Below are 20,713 nucleotides of genomic sequence, written 5' to 3'. Positions count from 1 at the left end.
TATATATATGTATATATTCTTTTATTCTTTTATGCATTTCAGCCCAATTTTTTTTCTCCGTGTTTTTCTCCTTGTCTCCGTATTCTTTCTGTTGAAGAGCGTAGCTCGAAACGTCAAAGACTTTCCGTATTCCCGAGCGTCATACTAATATATACTTTTGTTATTTACACCACCTGTCCTCGTCTGTTGTTATTTTTTGTATATTCTCCCATATATATATATATATATATATATATGACTATGAGTATGTCTTTGTGTTTGTATTTGTTACTCTACTAGCACCACTGGACAACAGGTGTTGGTTTGTTTATGTCCTAGTAACCTAGCAATTCAGCAAATGAAACTAATGGAATGAGAAAAACAAAGAAATAACATAAATACTGATATTGATTTGTTCAACTGAAACCCTTCAAGGCAATGCTCCAGCATGACCACAGTCCAACGACTGAAACAAGTAAAAGATAAAAAAAAGATAGTCTTTCATCTTTTTCTTCTTTTACACATTTCAGTCATTTGACTGCAACCATGCTGTAGAATTACCTTAAAGGGTTTTAATCAAGAAATCGATCCCAGGACTTATTCTTTGTAAGCCTAGTACTTATTCTATCAGTCTCTTTTGCCGAACTACTAAGTTACTGGGACATAAACATACCAACATCAGTTGTTAAGCTGGGAGGACAAACATAGGCACAAAGACACACACACACATAAATATATATATATATATATATATATATATATATATTTACACACATTGGGCTTCATTCAGTTTTCTTCTACTAAATCTACTTGCAAGGCTTTGGTTAGCTTGAGGCTATGGTAGAAGACACTTGCCCAAAGTACCACACTGTGGGAATGATCCCAGAACCATGAGGTTGAGAAGCTAGCTTCTTACCACACAGCCAGGCCTGCACCTACAGCAGCTAACTTCAAAGTAAAGGAAATGAAACTTTTCTTTAAAACAATATTACTAATTTCTTGTAATCTTTTTCTTCCGTTTTTTTTTTTTCATTCAGTGGTAAACTTCTTACTGTAGTAAAGTCATTTGATTTTTTAACATCATTTTGTTTTAATGTTAAGGTCCCGTGGTGTAGTGGTTATCCCATCTGCTTAACATGCAGAAGGTCATGAGTTCGAAACTTGCTAGAATCTTACATAACATTTTAAGGCAGCGAGCTGGCAGAATCATTAGATCACTGGGCAAAAATGTTTAACAGCATTTCATCTGTCTTTGCATTTTGAGCTCAAATTCTGCTGAGGTTCACTTCGCCTTTCATCCTTTTGGATTTGTTAAAACAAGTACCGTTTGAACGTTGGGGTCAATGTAATCAACTTACTCCTTCCCCCCAAAATTGTTGGCCTTGTGCCAAAATTTGAAGCCAACATCATTTTGCCCTTAATATCTAAGTTCCTTGATAAACTAAAGATTTTAAATTGGGAGAAATTACCCTCTCCCCAACAACTCCAAGTGAAATTTCAAGATTTTCAGGGGATAAATTTTGGGGATCATTGCAAAAACTGTTTTTTAGTTTAAAATTCTTTAACATGGTTGTTACTGTTTCCACGAGATTTATTTTTCTTAATGTTGATTTGAAGGTTGATAATATTAAGTTACTCTATTTCATAATATAAAAGACACACAAGCATATTAGATGTACTCCAATTTCAGCAGCACTTATTCAGCAAAAAGTTTTAATGCATAAAAGCATGTAATATAGGCCAAAACTTTGCATATAGAATGCAAGGTAATGTTTTGACACATTGTTTTGAAAACAGTGTTATATATGCCATCAAATACAGAAATATAAGATTGTTCGTATTATGTAACAGTTGTGTTGTACACAAGATAAATTACTTCTTTCTACAGTATGGTGGAGGGAAATTAAATCCTAAACTTTCTATTAACGGTAGAAGAGGGCTAAAATATATTGTTTTAAACAATTTTAATTTCTAAGCTAATTAGTGTATAATAATGGTACATTTACATAGTGACTCTATCAGCATTGCATTAGTATGTATAGTGAAGTGTATGCTTCACTGATGAGACCATAATAAGATCAAAAAGCAATCTTGGGTTATCTCACATACTTGGAGAAATGTCTAAAATAATATTACTCATTGACCAACGTAATTTTTGCTGATCATTTAAAGTGAAGGGAAGTTGTGGAAGAGGGAAACCCAGGAAGACATTGGACAAGGTTTTGAAAGCTGATCACAAAACACTGAATCTTATGAAGGAGATGACGGAGAACTGAGATATGTAGCACATTGCTGTACTTGAGAAGACCCGCCTCCCACAAAAGAGTAGGCGTTAGGAAGGGCATTCAGCCATAGTAACCAAGCCAAAACAGACTATGGAACCTGGTGTGGCCCTGGCCTTATCAGTTTCTATCATGCTGTGCAGCCCATGTAAACATGGAGAACAGATGTTAAATATTGAAGGTGATGATGATGATGATGATGATGATGATGATGACAGTTTGCATAAAAAGAAAATTTCTTCCTTGAAGTCAGCTCTCACGCCTCAGTCCATTGGCTGGAGCAAAGAAGTTGCATTTTGGGGGATTGCAAGAAAATGCGGGTTTTAGGCATTTTGTGGTTGATATCATTCAGTTTTTGTTTCATTTGTGTTGTCTATATCTGTTTTGCTTTCATTCTGATTTCTTGAAACAGTGCTAAAGGAACACACACAATTAGAGTCCGAATTGGAGATATTGATGTAGAGAACTCTAACGTTTTGACCATCAATGCTAATTCATGGGCTATGCATCCTAGCTTCACCGATACCCCCATGCGTAAGTACATGTAGATTCTTATTTCTTATTCTTATTTCTTATCCTTATTTCTTCAATCATCATCATCATCATCATCATCATCATCATCATCATCATCATCATCATCATCATCATCATCATCATCATCATCATCATCATCATCATTTAACATCTGCCTTCCATGCTGGCATAAGTTGGATGGTTTGACAGGAGCTGACCAGGTAGGAGCCTGCACCAAGTTACTGTGTCTATTTAAGCATGGTGTTTACAGCTGGATGCCCTTCCTAACACCAACAACCCAGGAGAGTGGACCATGTCTGCCATAATATTATAATCAAACCTATACCATTAAAAATGTTAGGAATAACTTCAGTCAGTTTGTCGAGATGAATGCAATGTTTCACTATGGTATTTCAGACTGACAAAACGATTTTTAACTGTTGTATGTGAAGATACATGGCTTAGTGGTTAGGGTGTTGCACATACAATCATAGGATTGTGGCTTCAATTCCCAGGCCAAGCAGTGCAATATGTTCTTGAGCAAAACACTACATTTTCACATTGCTCCCATTCACACAACTGCAAAATGAGTTCCAGCAATAATTGGAAAATTAATCCCAAAATGAATTGGCATCCTGTTCAAGAGGATTCTTGTTACCTCAGTCACTCATTTGCCATGGAAACTGGGTGAAGCCTTGGTTTTATAAGTCCTATGGATCATGATGATTCTTATGTATACATCATCATGGCATACCAGCAAATGGTTATTATACTATTTGTATGCTGTCATAGATTGGTGATCCAGTTCTACTCTGATTTGGTTCAGAGTTAGTGATGTTGATAAGCCACAAAAATGGTGAAATATCGATGTCCATCATTCCTGAATGCGAGTTGTCTCACCTGTCTATGATTTTTGGATGTTTTAGCATCTAGCACTTTGAGGGAGTCATTCCCGCTATGCTAACCCGCAGCCTACTGGTAAAAAGCAAACCACATACAATGAGTATGTGTGGCTGATAATGTTTACAATGCTCACACTGCTTCTAATTCATATTTGTGTGTGTATCAGTCATCGACAGTGCCATCTACATTGGCACCCATGAATCATTATGATCACTGCCAGTGCCATGTAAATGGCACCTGTGTCGGTGGCACGTAAAAGCACCCACTACACTCCTGGAGTGGTTGGCATTAGGAAGGGCATCCAGCAGTAGAAACCATCCCAAATCAGACTGGTACCGGGTGCAGTTCTCTGGTTCATCAGCTCCAATCAAATCGTCTAACCCATGCCAGCATGGAGAGCGGACGTTAAAGGATGATGATGATGATGATGATATATATAGGGCAGAAGACTCAGGTGAGTGCAAAACAGAATGCTTTGCTGCAGTTAGTTATGTTCCTTACATTCAGAGTTCAAATCCTGCTGAGGTCAACTTTGCTGTTCATCCTTTGATTGTTGTTACTACTTTTGAAGTTGAACAGCTATAACAATCTTTTATCAAATTTGTCTCCCATGGCGCTTATCTTTGAAAGAGCTGCAGTTCTAGGATTAAGGAAAGCCCAAGGTTTGATGTTTGGTGTCTGGTTTTGTGAATATTGTCAAGCAGTCTCTGCCAGTCAAAGAGTGCAGCTGGTGAAGCATCAACACCTGCAGACTTCAGAAGGTTAGGATGAGCAGAAACAACAATGTTCTGAGAAATGATCACAACATTGATGTAGCTCAACTCAGCAGTCTCTTTCAGTATCTTTGAATTATGGAGAACTTGGTAAGGACTGACATTGCATGATAAACTGTGCAGGTACGAAAATGCTACCTGCCACACTTATCCAATATGCAGTGAGAGAAAGCAATGAAACTGTTCTGAATACTCTTATTTAGCATCCAAGCATTGTAAATTTATGGAGTTAAATTGAACAGCTATTATTGTATTTAGAATGGATCTGGCTAATAGCTGTGTTCATCATATGAATGTCCAGCTGCATTCCCTTTACCAGGAAGGGAAGGAAGTTTTCCTGTGTCTAGTGACCATAGTGAAAGGACTGAGAACAGATACTTTCCTTTTCAGTGAAACCCTTATTGACTTTTTCAAGTTTCACTTGAAGAGGAAGGTGGGAGGTTCTGCCATCCAGTGTATTAACTAAATAACAGGTAAGAGTGGTGAGCTTGACTGGAGGGAATGGGCCTACTTTCTGCATAAACATGTAGGCAGGAAAGTACAATTAGGTGAAGGTACTTGATTTTTGGTAGTCAGCATAATCCTGGATCTACAAGGGGGTGCTGAAAAGTTCCTAGTTTTAGGTAAAAGAAAATACAGGAGGATCAGTGAATTATGATTTTATTCAACATATTCCCCTCTCAGATTCACAGTGGTCCTTCAGTTTTTCTAAGTCCTGTAAAAGAACTCGGAAGGTTGGGCCTGTAGGATATAGGGCCACTATCATTGGGTAACCCTATCCCGTACAAAACAATTCTCTTTAATGAAAACGAAAACGTTGGATAAATTGAATAACAGCATAACAAATATTTATTATGAGGTGTTCAGCCTACATCTCGAGTAACGGAATTGCCAGCTCGCCCTTTATGGTTGGTGTGGAGATAGTGTCGATGCTGGTTTATTAAGTCATTCTTCAGCCCCCGAAGAAGTTTGCTTGACTCAAAGGCAGAGTTACGGAGCAGCTCTTAGTGGTCTGGTGTCTTTGAAGGTCCAGCACTAGGAGGTCCAGAAAAGGCGGGAGCGCTTTGATATAGGATGACCACGCATGTGCATAAGGGACTTCATGCATGCCTTCCGGAAGACATGTCTCTGTACATGCGTGGACAAACTTCCCAAAATGGCGACTGATATTAGACATCACTACAGGCCTTTTGCAATACTCTTAAAGCCAGGAACTTTTCAGCTCCCCCTCCTATATAGTTTCTTGACTACCTTTAGTGATTATTCCATATTAAAATATCTCATTTCATACCTTTTGTATGTTTTTGTTTTCATATCAGCTTTTTTTTTTTCCATAAATATTCCTACATAAACCCACATTTCTTTTGTAATTTGTCCTTATTATGTTGTATTCATTTGTCACCCTTGTGACAAATAAAAAGAATAATAATTATTGGTTGATATTTTCAGGTAACGATGTCGCTGTACTCCATCTGGAAAGTCCTGTCACTTTCTCTAACTGTATAAAAGCATCACCTTTACCACCCGCTAATACGGTTTATGACAATAGGAAGTGCATTGCTGCTGGATGGGGTGCCGTTGGAGGTTAGTGTGCTTTCTTTCACATATTTTTTGCTCTTTTTTGTTAGTCTGAATTCCAAACCCAATCACTGTTCTTAGATCATTTAAATGGATAGTAATATCAGCTAAAAATGACAAAATACATAACTAGTTTTGATTATTTAATTCTTTTAACATCCATGAAGAGTTTAACTTCCTCTTTTAAAGTATGGAAGTGACTGAGCATGTTTCCTTTGCTTTGCCAGAGAATATCTCCTCTACATTCTGTGAACAGACTCTAAAGAATTTACTCAACCCACTAGTATTCAGATTATTACCTTGTCAAATGTAATGCTTATTTATTCACTTTGTTTTGAATTTATCATTCATTATCTTTAAGATTTGTGATTTTGATTATTTGAGCATTTATTTTTAGACTAACGTTGTAGAGTAGATGTGAGAAGCTGAATCTGGCTTGTCTGGATATGGAATAGGTAGAATATTTTGGTCAGATATGGTCCATTTAAATGCTAAAGGATTAAATTTCAATTCTTTACTTTTTTGTAAAGTTAATACATTTCTTAGCTTAGACATTTTGTTGGTGAATAAGATGATCCCATTATTAAATTATTAGATTCTAGTTGATGGTCCTGCAATTGTTTCTTGGTCAAAATAAAAAAATTATTTTTGAGACACTACCATGGATGAAACACCATTTATAACTCCTAAATACACTCTTGAATTATTCATATCACCTGGATCACTTGGATCAGCCAAGCTGTCTGATGCCCAGTCTGCTTCACTGGCCACAGCATTCACTCCAATCCAGTTGTGTTCTTGCCATTCTCCTCCCTATTACTCCAAACATTTTTCTTAAATCATCTTAAATTATTCTTATGACAAATCAAAATCACTATTGCTGTGCTTACCTTAGAAAAAGATCTTTACCTTTTGTGATTTCATTCATTGCTTTAATAGCAAATAATCTCATAAATTTGCTGTTATTATCATGTTATCAAAAGTATTATATTTGTTGTCTTATCTACAGCTATCAAATTAAACCCAGAGTCGGAAGTTACAATTTTCAAAGATTTTTGAATACTGTTAGCCATGTCTTTTATGCAGTCAGAAACTGTCAGAATTAAAATATGTGCAAAAGTAATTGTACACTGACAAACTTACCTTTGATATGTTATTTCACTTAACAAATTAGATCTCACAGACTTCATAACTTAAGGAAGTATTCTCATTAAGATCCTTTGAGAATAGATTTCTGTTTGTAAAAAAATCATTTTAGAAATGTTACCTTGTCTAATCACTGAGATCCTTTCAGTTTTTCATACTCTTTATGCTTGGTTAGATAATGGCATTAAAGATTGTAGTTTTTGCAAACTACAATTAAATCTTTGTATATACATAGCAACAGATGTAGTGTGCAAAAGAGAAATCTGTCCTGGTATGGCCATGTAATGCGTATGAATGAAGAGAACTGCATCAAGAGATATCAATCTCTAATTGCAAAGGGAACATGTGGGAAGACGTGGGACAAAGTGGTGAGAAAGGATGTACAAACATTGGGACTCACAGAGGGGATTACAGGGGACCAAGACTTCTGGCGGTTTGTTGTGCTTGAAAAGATGTATCAAGCTAAATAAAAGCAAGGTTGTCTCGCATACAGGCTTGTCCCTTGCAACCCTCTCCAGCTGAGCATCCCCAATCTAGTGGACTCTTAAGTGCTGGTGCCATGTAAAAAGCACCCATGCTGGTGCTGCATAAAAGCACTCGGTACACTCTGTAAAGTGGTCGGTGTTAGGAAGGGCATCCAGCTGAAGAAAACCATGTCAAAGCATGGAGCCTGAACAACCTTTCAGTTGGTTAGCTCCTGTCAAATTATCTAACCCATGCCAGTATGGAAAACAAACCTTAAATGATGATGATGATGATGACTTCAAAAGTAATTATTGATGACTTTTGAAGTCATCATGACTTCAAAAGTAATTATTGTCTATTTTTATTGAACAAAGACCTTTCACAAGCAACACTTTTTCTTTTATAGCATTAGCCATTGTTGAAGGAGTTCTTTTATATACTTAATGGAATGGATTTATAATCTTTGATGAAATTTCACAAATAGTTTGGTCTTTATGTCTAAATTTTGATGTATTATTTTTGTAGCTGGAAAACATGGACCCTCAACTCTTCATCATGTTGCTATGTCTGTCATCAGTCATGAGAAATGCAAACAGAAGATGTCCTATGCTAATCTGCAAAAACAACATCTCTGTGCAGGAGATTTTGTTGATGGTGGACCAAGCACTTGTGTGGTGAGTAAGAATTAATCATCTTTCCAACCTATTGTTAGAAATCAATACAATAGGTGACAAAAAGTGTAAAAATGTATTGAAATGCATGAGTGTAAATGTTGCAAAGTTTAATAAAATGGGTAAGACTGTGTCAAAAAAGGTATACGATAAGCACAGTCGATAGGTACTGAGACCAGAAAAAATAACTAAAATCCAATGTTAAATGAAACGAGATGGAGTCCAGGCAAAAGATGAGTTAGCAATAGGTAATGTACTGGTCAAGCTAATGAAAGTGTAATAAAATAAAAGATGGACAGCTGGTTGTAAATGGTAACAAATCATTTATAAAATAATTATTCAGAAGTGAGTATAAAAATATATAAATTTGAAACAAAACAGAGATGTGTCTTTTTCTTTACATATCGAAATGTATATTTATTATGCTAACCGAATTTAATGTTGAATCCCTATGATTTAACTAAGCTTAGCTATTGTGATTTGTATTTAGAATTTGAACAAATGCATGTGTTGTGACAGCAGTAATTGCTATTGCTTGCAGTCATGTGACAAAGATAGAGTAATGTTAAAGTGGAGATTGTTGTAAAGAAAATGCATTATGAGATGGAAGTCATGAAAAGTCAAGCTGAACTTAAGTTTCCTCTCTCCAGCATAGATGGAGAAATGATATGAAGAACAATGGTGGGGTAGACCCAGAAAGATGTGGGATGAAGTGGTGAGAAGGGATTCTCAGATGCTGGGCCTCACTGAGGAACTGACAAGGGACTGGAAGATGTGGTGATTTGTTGCACTTGATAAGACATGTCAAGCTAAGTAAAATCGCTGTCTTCCGCACATATAGGCTTGTCTTTAAAGGTGTTGGTGACACTTAAAAAGCACCTGTGCCAGCGTAGTGATAGCGCACCTGTACCAGCACACTCTGCTAAGTGGTTGGCATTAGGAAGGGTATCCAGGCATAGAAACCATACTACAACAGACAACTGGAGCTTGGACAGCTCCCTGCTGGCCAGCTCTGTGTCAAACCATTCAACCCATGTCAGCATGGAGAGTGGACATTAAACGATGATGATGATGATGATCTACTACAAACTAATCAAAAGTTTGACAGATTGGATCTTGATGAGGTTTCCATTACAAATAACTAGTGTAATATAATATATTAAACTATTTATTTATGCATTTCCAATTTTGTTTTGCTTTTTCAGGGAGATTCTGGTGGCCCATTGTACTGTCCTGACCGTGGTAACATGGTGGTTGCTGGTATTACATCTTTTGGGTATGGGTGTGATGTAGATGCTGCTATCTTCACTGATGTTTCATACTTCCGTAAGTGGATCTTAGAAGCCATGGAAATGCTTGAATAAACAGATTTGATCTTTAAATGTTGTTACTATTCTTTTGTTTTATTGTATTGCACTCTGTTCTGTTCTGCAATGCTTTACCTTGATGTGGTCTTAGATCTTATACTTATGAACTCATATATCAGTGTATTTATGCACATGTGAAGTTTTACACATGTGGTGGCAGGGCTTACACCCTTAGAATCTTTCACTCATGGGGCCTGGGAACAAAATTTGCTCAGGGGGTGCAAACCCAGGTCTAAACTATTTTACGAAATAGATGGATTTTTTCAATGTTAATATTAACACGAATGCAGGAATAATAATAATTCTTATTATTATTATAAGGGTCAACTGAAATGTTTATAGGCTGAGCAAGACATTCTCATGGAATGTGACCAAATGAAGTTCATTTTTTAACATAGTTCCTCCTACTGTCTACACACTTTCATCAATGTTGCAGTTCTTGGATTGCATTGGTGATGAAAGAACTGTTGGTCGAAGAACTCATCAACAGCAGATAAGGCATCATCTTCACAGCGATATTGGTACCCAGCCATGTTTTTTCATGTTGGGAAACAGGTGATAGTCAGATGGAACCAAATCACTAAAATAGGGAGAGTGATCAACCAGTTCAAAGCCAGTCATGCACAGCAGCCATTGAAACTAAGGACTTGTGCACTGAAGCATTGTCCTAATGAAACAAGACCCCCTTCATCAGTTTTTCTGGGTGTTTGATCTTGGTAGCCTTTTATAACTGCCTTAGAAAGTTGGCATAGAACCCACCATTGATGGTGTGATCATTTTAAAGATAGTTGATAAACACAATGCCTTTTACATTCCAAAAAACTGAGGCCATCACCTTCCCTGCAGTTGAAACGACCTTGCCTTTTTTGGAGCAGGTGAAGAGGAATTTTTCCACTGCATGAATTTTTTCTTTGTTTCTGGTTCAAAGCGATGAAGTCAGCACACATCCTATATTAGGAAGCGTTCAAGGAAACAAGCTAGATCTGCTTCAAAGCAAAGATTCCACAGCTCTCGCACCTCTCCTTCAAGCCAGAACTTTCCAGCCCACTTTCATATATATGTAAAAGTGCTTCAAATTTTACAAAAATATTTTCTATGCTCAATTGTTTTGGCAACGCAACTTTCCATGAGTATGTGCAAGGTGTTTTTCTTGCACAAGTTTTTATGCACATGCATTGTGGCACAGTCAGGTCTTCAAACAGTGAAGTGCACTGAACGTCCTCTCAATTGATTCAAAGACAGAGTAAACTGCACGCGAGAGAACTTCAGTGCACTTCAAGACTTGGCTCCATACCACAATGATGCAGCACTGTCTAACACACTGGGCTTTAATGTATGCACATAAAAACTTGTGCAATGAAAATGCTTTGTACATTCTCATGGAAAGTTTCATTGTCAAAATGAGAGTAGAAAATTTTTTTAGAATAACTTGAAGCACTTTCCGTTATGTACAAGACAGAATAAGCTGGGTTAACATCAACACTATAATGAATAACAGCACCGGAAGTTCTTCATTTTCAACAATGTCATGCAGTTATTTGGGTAAATCGTTTTTTTCCATCCATAGGCCAGTAAGGAGTTTGATTTGTGATGTCAGTGAGAGCAAGTAAAATGAAAAAGGCAGGTAGGCATTTGCAAGCTCAAATGTCTCACAGCAGGTAACTGCAAATGCTCTCACTCAGAGCATATGTACATTCCCTCATTGCTGAAAGTGGCAATTCAATTCATTTTCGATGACATCAATGATGCTGAAAAATTGCTAATGCTAGTCATCGATGATAGAAAGAGCACCTTCTTCAGTAGTTGTATGTCTGAAGCTCAGCGGTATATTCCTGAAACAAAAAGTGTCAGACATTTTCACGAATGATATTTTGCCAAAATAGTTTTCAAAAACTTTCTCACTTCTCATTTGTGAAAGAGAGTTCTTCAACTTCTTGATCAACTTCAAGCAATCCCTGTATAGCTTTGTTAAGTTATAGGCAAACAAACCAGTGGAGATGAGAATACATTTATCAAAGGTTTACTACTTTACGTACACCAGGGCTTAAGTCACCAGTTATTTCTGTTTAGTTCATTCAGATTCATTTAACACCATTGACATTCTTTTGTTTTTCTTCTCCTACCACAAGTTTCTTTCACTGCTGACCAACTTCCTAGCTAACCCACAGTGAAGTTCCTGTCTACAGTTCGTCTGTCATGAATCCTGCCTACTTAGCTCCCTAGCAGAACTGTTGACAGTCATTGGAAATGGGAAACCATTTTAATTGTCCTGCCCATGCATGTGGTTACTCAGTTCTTTGATGATTGTTCCTTGTCAAGGGTTGGTGTGATCTGCCTAGGGTTGTTTGGTGGCTGGGCTACCTGAAAGGGGTTGTCAATATTGAGATGGGCCAGTTTCAATCTTTCGATGGAGACTGTGTCTTGTCGTCCGCCAATTAGGAGTTGGAATGTTTTATCTCCCAGATGTATGACTTGATATGGACCATCGTAGGGTGACTGGAGGGGTTTTCGTTGTGTGTCATGTTGAACGAAGACTAAGTTAGCTATGCAGAGGTCATTTGGTACGGATGATCTGGGTGTACCATGTGTCGACATGGGAACAGGGTGCAACTGGCCCATGCTGTCTCTCAGTTGAGCAAGGTACCTTTTGACATCCACGTCTGACTTCATATTCAGAAGGAACCCTCTTGGCACTGTAAGAGGAGCACCATACACCATTTCCATGGAGGAAGTGTTGAGATTTTCTTTTGGGGTGGTGTGGATTCCCAGCATCACCCATGGCAGTTGGTCAATCCAATTCGGCCCATTAAGTCTGGTTGTCAGGGATTTCTTCAGGCAGTGGTGAAATCTCTCCACTAATCCGTTGGTCTGTGGGTGGTAGGCTGTTGTGTGGTTCATTGCGATTCTGAAAAAGTCACACATGTCATTCCACAGCTTTGAGGTGAATTGTGGACCCTGATTGGATGAGATGCTGTCTGGGATACTGAAATGGGTGACCCATTTGTGATGAAGGTTCAGCTGACTTCTTGTGTTTCCGTGCTGTGGAGAGGGATAGCCTCAGGCCAACGGGTATAGTGGCCTACCAAGGTCAGTAGATATGAGCAACCCCGTGAAGGTGGTAGGGGGCTGACAAGGTCGATGTTGACATGGCTGAATCGGGCCTGAGGTGGGTCATAGTTGCCGAGGGGTGCTTTGGTGTGTTGATGGACCTTGGCTTGCTGACAGGGGATGCAGGACCTGGTCCAGTCCCTAATTTGCCTGGCCATACTATGCCAGATAAATTTGCTTGACAGCAGCTGCTGTGTGGCTTTAGTACCTGGGTGGGAAAGTCCATGAATGATGGTGAAAACCTCCTTGCGCCAGGCTGATGAGACAATCGGTCGTGGCTTCCCAGTGGATATGTCACACAGTAGGGTTGTGCCGTTAGTGCCAAAGTGTACATCCTGCAAAGAAAGTGATGTAATGGCAGGATGGTATGCCCTGATCTCGTCATCTGTCTGTTGGGTTGAACCATAGCTTCGTAATCCAAGCCTTCCGTTATTGGTGCTAGGTGGGTGTAAGAGCAGGTAGGAGCACAAAAGAGTGTGTCGGAAACTGGGTTGCCCTTGCCAGCTATGTGTTGGATGTCTGTGGTGTACTCAGAAATGGCCGATAGCTGTCGTTGCTGGTCTACAGACCAAGGCTCCAAGAGCTTGCTCATAGCAAAGGTGAGTGGTTTGTGATCTGTGAATACTGTAAACGGCAGTCTTCAAGGAAATAGCGAAAGTGGCAGACACTTAGATGGACAGCCAGTAGTTCCCTGTCAAAATCACTGTATTGCTGTTCAGGGGTTCGTAGTTGTCGGCTGAAGAAGGTGAGCGGCTGCCACTGACTGTTGATGTATTGTTCCAAAACACCCCCAATGGCTGTGTTGGCTGCGTCAACTGTGAGTGCAGTCCAAGCTGGATTTGGGGGCCACATGCAGGGGTGATGACCAGGGAGCACTTGATTGGCGAACTATGCCCAATGCCTCCATATTGACAAACTCTGCAATTACAAGTTTGTCTGGTGATAGATGACATGCACAGATGTGCACTGGGGAGGCGGGGTAATGGAGATGTGGTGTGTCACTCCGTGGCAGGCTGAAGGTTTCAAGACTGTCAGAGTGGTGAGATTAGGGTGACTTACAAGAAGATTTGAGAATTTGTTCTTGGTCTGCAAGATGGTTGTTATGTGTGCATGGGGGGGGGGGGGCATGTGCAGATATTGCAAGAGGCACAGAAGTATATGTGTTGCTGTCGAGGATATCTCTCTTAACCTCACATGCTTTACGAATTATATCATCTTAGGTTGTTGTGGTTTGGGTGTAACAATATGCAACGGTAAATAAATGTTTGTTTACAACTTTGATCACTGTTCTTGATTCATATTGCACATCTGCAACATCAACAACCTTTACAATTGGTAACTGCTGACTCCAACACATATCCCAACAATAATCATAATACATACCGTTACAAATGGTGACCACTGACTCCAACTAAAATACCGTTGGAATTGGTGAACCTGACTTATAATGAACTCGCTGCCCTGACTTAAAAAGAACTTGCTGACCCGATGCTAAAAAGAATTACTGCCTTTCTGATACTGCATGTTCCATTGTGTCGTCACATACATTTGGTGACCTGAGCTAAAGAAATATGACCTTCCTTTCAACAACCTTTGCTTCACTTCAACAGTTGTCATACCAGACGAAAAGAATGACAACTTTTGTCAGCACCAATATGTACCTTTATCAACTTAATGTGCAGCCTCAATCTAACCCTGTGCCATCCACTGATAATCAGATTCTGCAGTTACTATTGAAGTTCCACAAATGCATTCCACTTTCGTTAAGCCACAACTCTCATTCCACTTGTTACAGAACACACAACAGAAAGCACTGTACTGCAATGCACTTCACTGCAATGCAATACTGCCAATGCACAAAGATTTTGCTGACCGTGGAAGCCAATAAATGCAGCATTTCAACAGCCACGTGCCCAGAAACTAACTGGAAGAAAATATGGAAACCTGCACACTCAATCAAGTAAAAGAATAAAAGAATTAAAGAATATTGATAGATTCAATAAGATGATTTTTAAAATGAAATTTAAAGTGATTTTTTAATCTATCTATCTCTCTATCTATCTCTCTATCTACCTATCTACCTATCTACCTATCTATCTATCTATCTATCTATCTATCTATCTATCTATCTATCTATCTATCTATCTAACTATCTATCTATCTATCTATCTATCTATCTATCTATCTGTCTATCTATCTAAGTCATTCCTCAAGATGTAAAAGAATAAACGAATTAAAGAATATTGATAGATTCAATAAGATGATTTTTAAAATGAAATTTAAAGTGATTTTTTAATCTATCTACCTATCTATCTATCTATCTATCTATCTATCTGTCTGTCTATCTATCTAAGTCATTCCTCAAGGTGCCCCAAGACTGTTTCCACACGTTTTCCCCACTCATCTCGATCTTCCATAATGGCCCTCACTTCCTGTACCCTTTCCATACCAGTATCCTTCAGCAGGTTGTTGATATAGGTCGTCTTCCTCCTTTCTCTCTTGATTCTTCTTTCCGTTGGTTGCCAGAATACTAGGTTGTTAGTAATTTCATTTGTATGCCTGATGCGGTGTCCAGCTAGCCTCATCCTTCTATGCTGTATCTTCAATGTTACTTTTGGTAGTCCCTGGTATAAGTCAGCGTTTGTTGTATGACTCTTCCAGGAGACATTGAGTGCCATTCTAAGCATCTTCGTATAACAACCATCCAAGTGCTTCTCCAATGCTTTAGTGAGCGTCCATGTTTCAGTCCCATATAGAAGAACAGACTCCACTGTTGCCAGAAGCAACTTCACTTTCAATTTCCTTGCTCACTTTGAACTCCATACCTTTCTCAATTTATGGCTTGCACTCCAGGCAAGAGCTTTCCTTTCTGCGATGTCTTTTTCAGTATTTTGTATCCATGCACCAAGGTATTTGAAATTTTCAACTACCTTCAGTGACTTACCGTCTCTCACTTTCACTGACACAGGCATTTCATGGTTGAATACTTGCAGCTCTGTTTTGTTTGCATTACAATACAATCCTACTTCCTCAATTCCTGCTCTCATCTTCTCAGCACCTCCTGAGCCTGATCTGTCCTCTCTGTTAGTAATGCCAGGTCATCAGCATAGTCTAGGTCAGTCTGTCATCCATTGTGGCAAAAATGGTCAACAAGATGATAATTAACCAAATACAACCTAAGATAGACAAACAATTGCAACCAAATCAAAATGGATTCAGATCAAGATGGTCAACAGCATCTCACATTGCTGCACTTAGAAGACAGATAGAAGGAGTTAAGAGCCATAACAGGAAGGCTATCATTATCTATGTAGACTTTAAAAAGGCTTTTGATTCAGTACATAGAGGAATGATGATGAAGACACTTAAAGCATATGATATTCCACCAAGAATTCTGAGAGCAATAAGTAATCTGTATGAGAACACCAGAGCCAAAGTGATCGTTCCTGATGGAGAGACAGAATACTTTGAAGTCAAAGCCAGAGCATTTCAAGGTGACATGCTAGCACCACATCTCTTCACCATCATTCTGGACTGTAATGCATAGAACGTACGAGGGCAAGGAAGAAGAATTGGGATTCAAACTGCATAGGCAAAGAAGTAGATGGCATCAAGCAGTAACAGTAATTGATTTTTTAAATATTTTGGAAGTTTTGTGAAATAATTCTTAAAATCAAATATTTAGAGGAATTTTAAACGCAACAAGAATATTTATAAATAGATTTTTGAAAGGATATTTTATGAAGATTGTTGAATGAAATGGAAGTTTTATGAAATGCTTTTTAAAATTTTGTTATAAAGAGATTCAAATGAAATATGGAGACTTTTTGCTTTTGTTTGGTGAATTTTTCTTTTATTTCTTTTACTTGTTTCAATTATTTGACTGCAGCTATACTGGAGCACTACTTTTAGTTGAATAAATCGACCCCAGGACTTATTCTTTGTGAGACTAGTACTTATTCTATTGGTCTTTTTTGCTGAACCTCTAAGTTACAGGGATGTAAACATGCCAACATTGGTTGTCAAGCAATGGTGGGGTGACTAAAACAGACACACAAATACATATACATATATATATATATATATTTATGAACATAATTAAGGGATCAGCAAATATTTGCTTCACCATATACCGAAGTTCAGAAATAGCAGCTAAAAAAGCTGAGACTCCAACAGATAACATTACCTGTAACTCACATATATATATATCTGTAAAAATATGTGACATTTATTCAGTAGCCATGATAAAACTCCGAGTTTCGGATGCCGGGGTGGGAGCCCACACCAACATCTCTTCAGTTATCCGGCCATTAATCCCTCTATTTACATAATATCGAGGTCTCTTTCTTTCTTTTGTTGTCCTTCCTATCAATATATATATATATATATATATATATATATACAATGGACTTCTTTCAGTTTCCTGAGGCTATAGAAGACACTTGCCCAAGGTGCCATGCAGTGGGACTGAACCTGGAATCTTGTGGTTGGGAAGCAAGTTTCTTACCACATAGCCATTCCTGTGCCTATGGAAGCTTTATTTTCAGGTGACATGATAAATTAAATGGAAAGTATCAAATTATACTTAAATTGGAATTTTATGAATTTATGAAATTCTTTTTTTTACATGAAATGTCATATAGGGTTTTGAATGGAAGGGAGATTTGTGAAATGGCTTTTTGAACTTCAATGTTATGAAATGTTGAATAGGAAATGGGAGCTTTTTTGAAATGATTTCTAAAATGAAATATGATGATTTTAAAAAGAAGATAAGATGTATGTAATAGTTCTTAAAATGTTGTGATGATGCTTACTGAAATTGAAGTGTTAATGGAATGACTTTTAACCTAAAATAAAATGGAAGGTTTATGAAATGATTTTAAAAACTGACTTTTATGAAGTGAAGTGAAAGATTTGATAAAAAGGATTTTAAAACTGAATGTCAGAAAAAGATTTAAATGAGCTAAAAGATTTATGAAAAGATATTAAAAATGGAATAACCTGATGATCTTTCAATGGAGGATATCATTCTTTCAGTGGATGATACTCATAAATATATAAAGTCTAATGAAATGTCTGCAACTTCATGGCTGGTATGGATTATGACAATGCATGAGCATATATTCAATATGTGTATATACATACATACATACATATTGCTACTCTATCCAGATTACAAGTTCAGGTATATACCTGTAATTATTGGGGCACTGGGATATGTAACACACTGCCTAAATACCAATCTTGAGAAATTAGGCTTCTCAAAACCAGAAAAGAGAAAGCTAATTTGAAGGCTACAGATCCTATCCATCACTGGAACTGTAAAAATCTGTAAAACTTTCTAGAAGTTTATCATTTAAATATATATGAGCATGTCTAGACATGTAACTATATGCATGAGAATACATGCATAAAACAAAACATAAAAATCTGAACATATACATACATACAAAAATACCCAGTTGATGTTGAAATTGCAATGAAGGACCCTGGGATCCAGGTTAGAAACCAGCTCTTTCTCTATTGGCAAGAAATCTTGAAATAAAACTGAATTATGACACATACATACATACATACATATATACATACATACATGCATACATACATACATGCATACATAGAACTTACTTGGAAATATTTAAGACTAACTTTGTAAGATAGGATATAATTTAAATGTCTCTAATTTTATAAATTTGCTTTCTTACATACATACATACATACATACATGCATACATACATACACATGTTCCATCTTTCTTGTAAATCCTTTCATGGATAATGTGGTCAATGGTGGTTGTCCAATTCTCAAACCTCTAGTCATAGAAACACCTGCTGTGGAAATGGAACCAATGGAATCACAGGTGGGCCTCAGTCTAAAAATGATCCAAATATTCCTGTCTACAGCTGAGTTCAGGAAACAAGTTCCAGAAATAAAATATCCTGAGCTGAAGAAAACTAGAGTGCAACTCCTCTCAATTTTCAGTAGTACAACATACTACTGTGGAACATTGTACTCTGAAATAAAGTTTGTGAAATTGAAGCTCTGCACAAACTTTACAAACCATCAGCTGATGGAGCTAATTTGTATAGTCTTGACAACATAACAGCTAGATTTTCAATAAGTTTACAGCCCAGATGGAAACCTACAAGGTCTCTACAAGCAGTAAATAACAGCTTTAACAGCCTGGTATATATTGCATTGTTTGTTTGTCATAAAAATATTTTAAGACTAACTTTATAAGACAGGATATAATTTAAATGTCTCTAATTTTATAAGTTTGCTTTCTTAAATGTTTTCCTCCATGTTTTGACCAGATATTTACTAAGATAAAATTATTATTAAATTTTTTTACCTTTTCATTTTTATTCTTGTCAGCCTAATTTTTACGTTGTTGAATGCAAATTTGCACATTTTTTTCTTAATGATTCTGCTATTCATTTCTGTATTAAATATGCTAAAACTTTTGATGTATAAATTGAAATTAATGGATCAAACACTTTAAAATAGTCAATTCATGCATAAATATTATTGCATACATACAAATGTGTATGTAGCAATTAAAACATTCTTTTATTCTATTGGTTTTAGTCATCAAACTTTAGCCTGCCTGACGTATGACCATGAAAGAATTTAATCAATCATTACTTATTTTTTCAAGTCTGGTATTTATTTCATCAATTTAATGTTTATCCCCACTTAGATGTGGATGAACTGTTAGAACAAGCTATACTGCAGTAGATAGCATGAGAGAAGCTCTCATATTGGTTTCTGGTGCAAAATGCACTCTTGCTTATATTACTTGAAGGAAGATAAATCCCTGCCACCTCCAGTACCAAGCTCGCAAGATCATGTGATTTCAACCTTCCTTGGTCTTATCAATGATGGATGCTTGACCACTAGAGATTGCAGCAACTCATCTCCCTGTCAGCAGTATATAGAATAACAGAGCCAGAACAGACACCGGTGTTGCTAATATTGGCTGTTGCTAATATAACTATTTGAAAATGTTTCGGCTTTAAAGCTGCGGTCATGCTGGAGCACCACCGTTAAATATACATAATTTTTAACAAGCTCACTGGCTAAACATAACAGCAGTGCCTGTTCTGGCACTGTTTTTCTATATATCGCTGGTGGGAAGATGAGTCACTGCTATCTCTAGCAGTTGAGCATCCATCATTGACAAGACCAAGGAAGGTTGAAATTATATGATCTGGTGGTCTCAGCGCTGGAGGTGGTGAGGATTTATCTTCCTGCTAGTGATATAAACATGAGAGCATTTTGCAATCCACGTTTAAATGGGGATAAATATCACCTCTTGATATTAATGCTGCCTCTATATTTATCGATCAAAGTTGTGGGATAAAAACACAGATAGAGATACAAATGTAAAAGCAGATTAAATTTCGTTCATGTCTCACAAGCATCTGAGCATTATTATATATTGTGAAGCAGGTTTAGTCACCCCTGGTATAGCACAATTTTGTTTATGTTTGAAAAAACATGCATAACATAATTTTGAAGGAAAAATTGTCTTCTTTCATTGTTTTCTTTCACTAAATTCTTTTCAAAAACCATTCTAGGTTCATAATATTTTCATTTTCTGTTGTCGACATGTAGGTTAACAACAACGTTGTTGGCACTCCGTCGCTTATGACGTCAAGGGTTCCAGTTGATCCGATCAACGGAACAGCCTGCTCATGAAATTAACGTGCAAGTGGCTGAGCACTCCACAGACACGTGTACCCTTAACGTAGTTCTCGGGGATATTCAGTGTGACAAGGCTGGCCCTTTGAAATACAGGTACAACAGAAACAGGAAGAAAGAGTGAGAGAAAGTTGTGGTAAAAGAGTACAGCAGGGTTTGTCACCATCCCCTGCCAGAGCCTCGTGGAGCTTTTAGGTGTTTTTGCTCAATAAACACTCACAAC

The 20,713-nt window shown here is 37.5% G+C and overlaps 2 protein-coding genes across 2 annotated transcripts in view; one reads left to right on the top strand and one right to left on the bottom strand.

Annotated features, from left to right (window-relative positions):
- Nucleotides 1-9,692, top strand: part of LOC106873149 (trypsin, alkaline C) — a 15,448-nt gene extending 5,756 nt beyond the window's left edge. Inside the window, exons 3-6 of the mRNA XM_014920375.2 lie at nt 2,674-2,795; nt 5,900-6,034; nt 8,165-8,313; nt 9,516-9,692. Of these exons, the coding sequence (XP_014775861.1) occupies nt 2,674-2,795; nt 5,900-6,034; nt 8,165-8,313; nt 9,516-9,674 (565 nt within the window). The 3' untranslated portion in view covers nt 9,675-9,692. The remainder of the gene's footprint in view (nt 1-2,673; nt 2,796-5,899; nt 6,035-8,164; nt 8,314-9,515) is intronic.
- A 2,274-nt stretch (nt 9,693-11,966) lies between these two features.
- Nucleotides 11,967-12,575, bottom strand: LOC106873147 (uncharacterized). Its single transcript, XM_014920373.1, has one exon. It carries the CDS (start codon nt 12,573-12,575, stop codon nt 11,967-11,969), a length of 609 nt encoding a protein of 202 aa, XP_014775859.1.
- Nucleotides 12,576-20,713: the final 8,138 nt, after the last annotated feature.

The sequence above is a fragment of the Octopus bimaculoides genome, chromosome 25, assembly GCF_001194135.2.
Source record: "Octopus bimaculoides isolate UCB-OBI-ISO-001 chromosome 25, ASM119413v2, whole genome shotgun sequence".
In the NCBI taxonomy this organism is placed as follows: Eukaryota; Metazoa; Mollusca; class Cephalopoda; order Octopoda; family Octopodidae; genus Octopus; species Octopus bimaculoides.
This window is presented reverse-complemented; position numbering and strand designations above follow the sequence as displayed.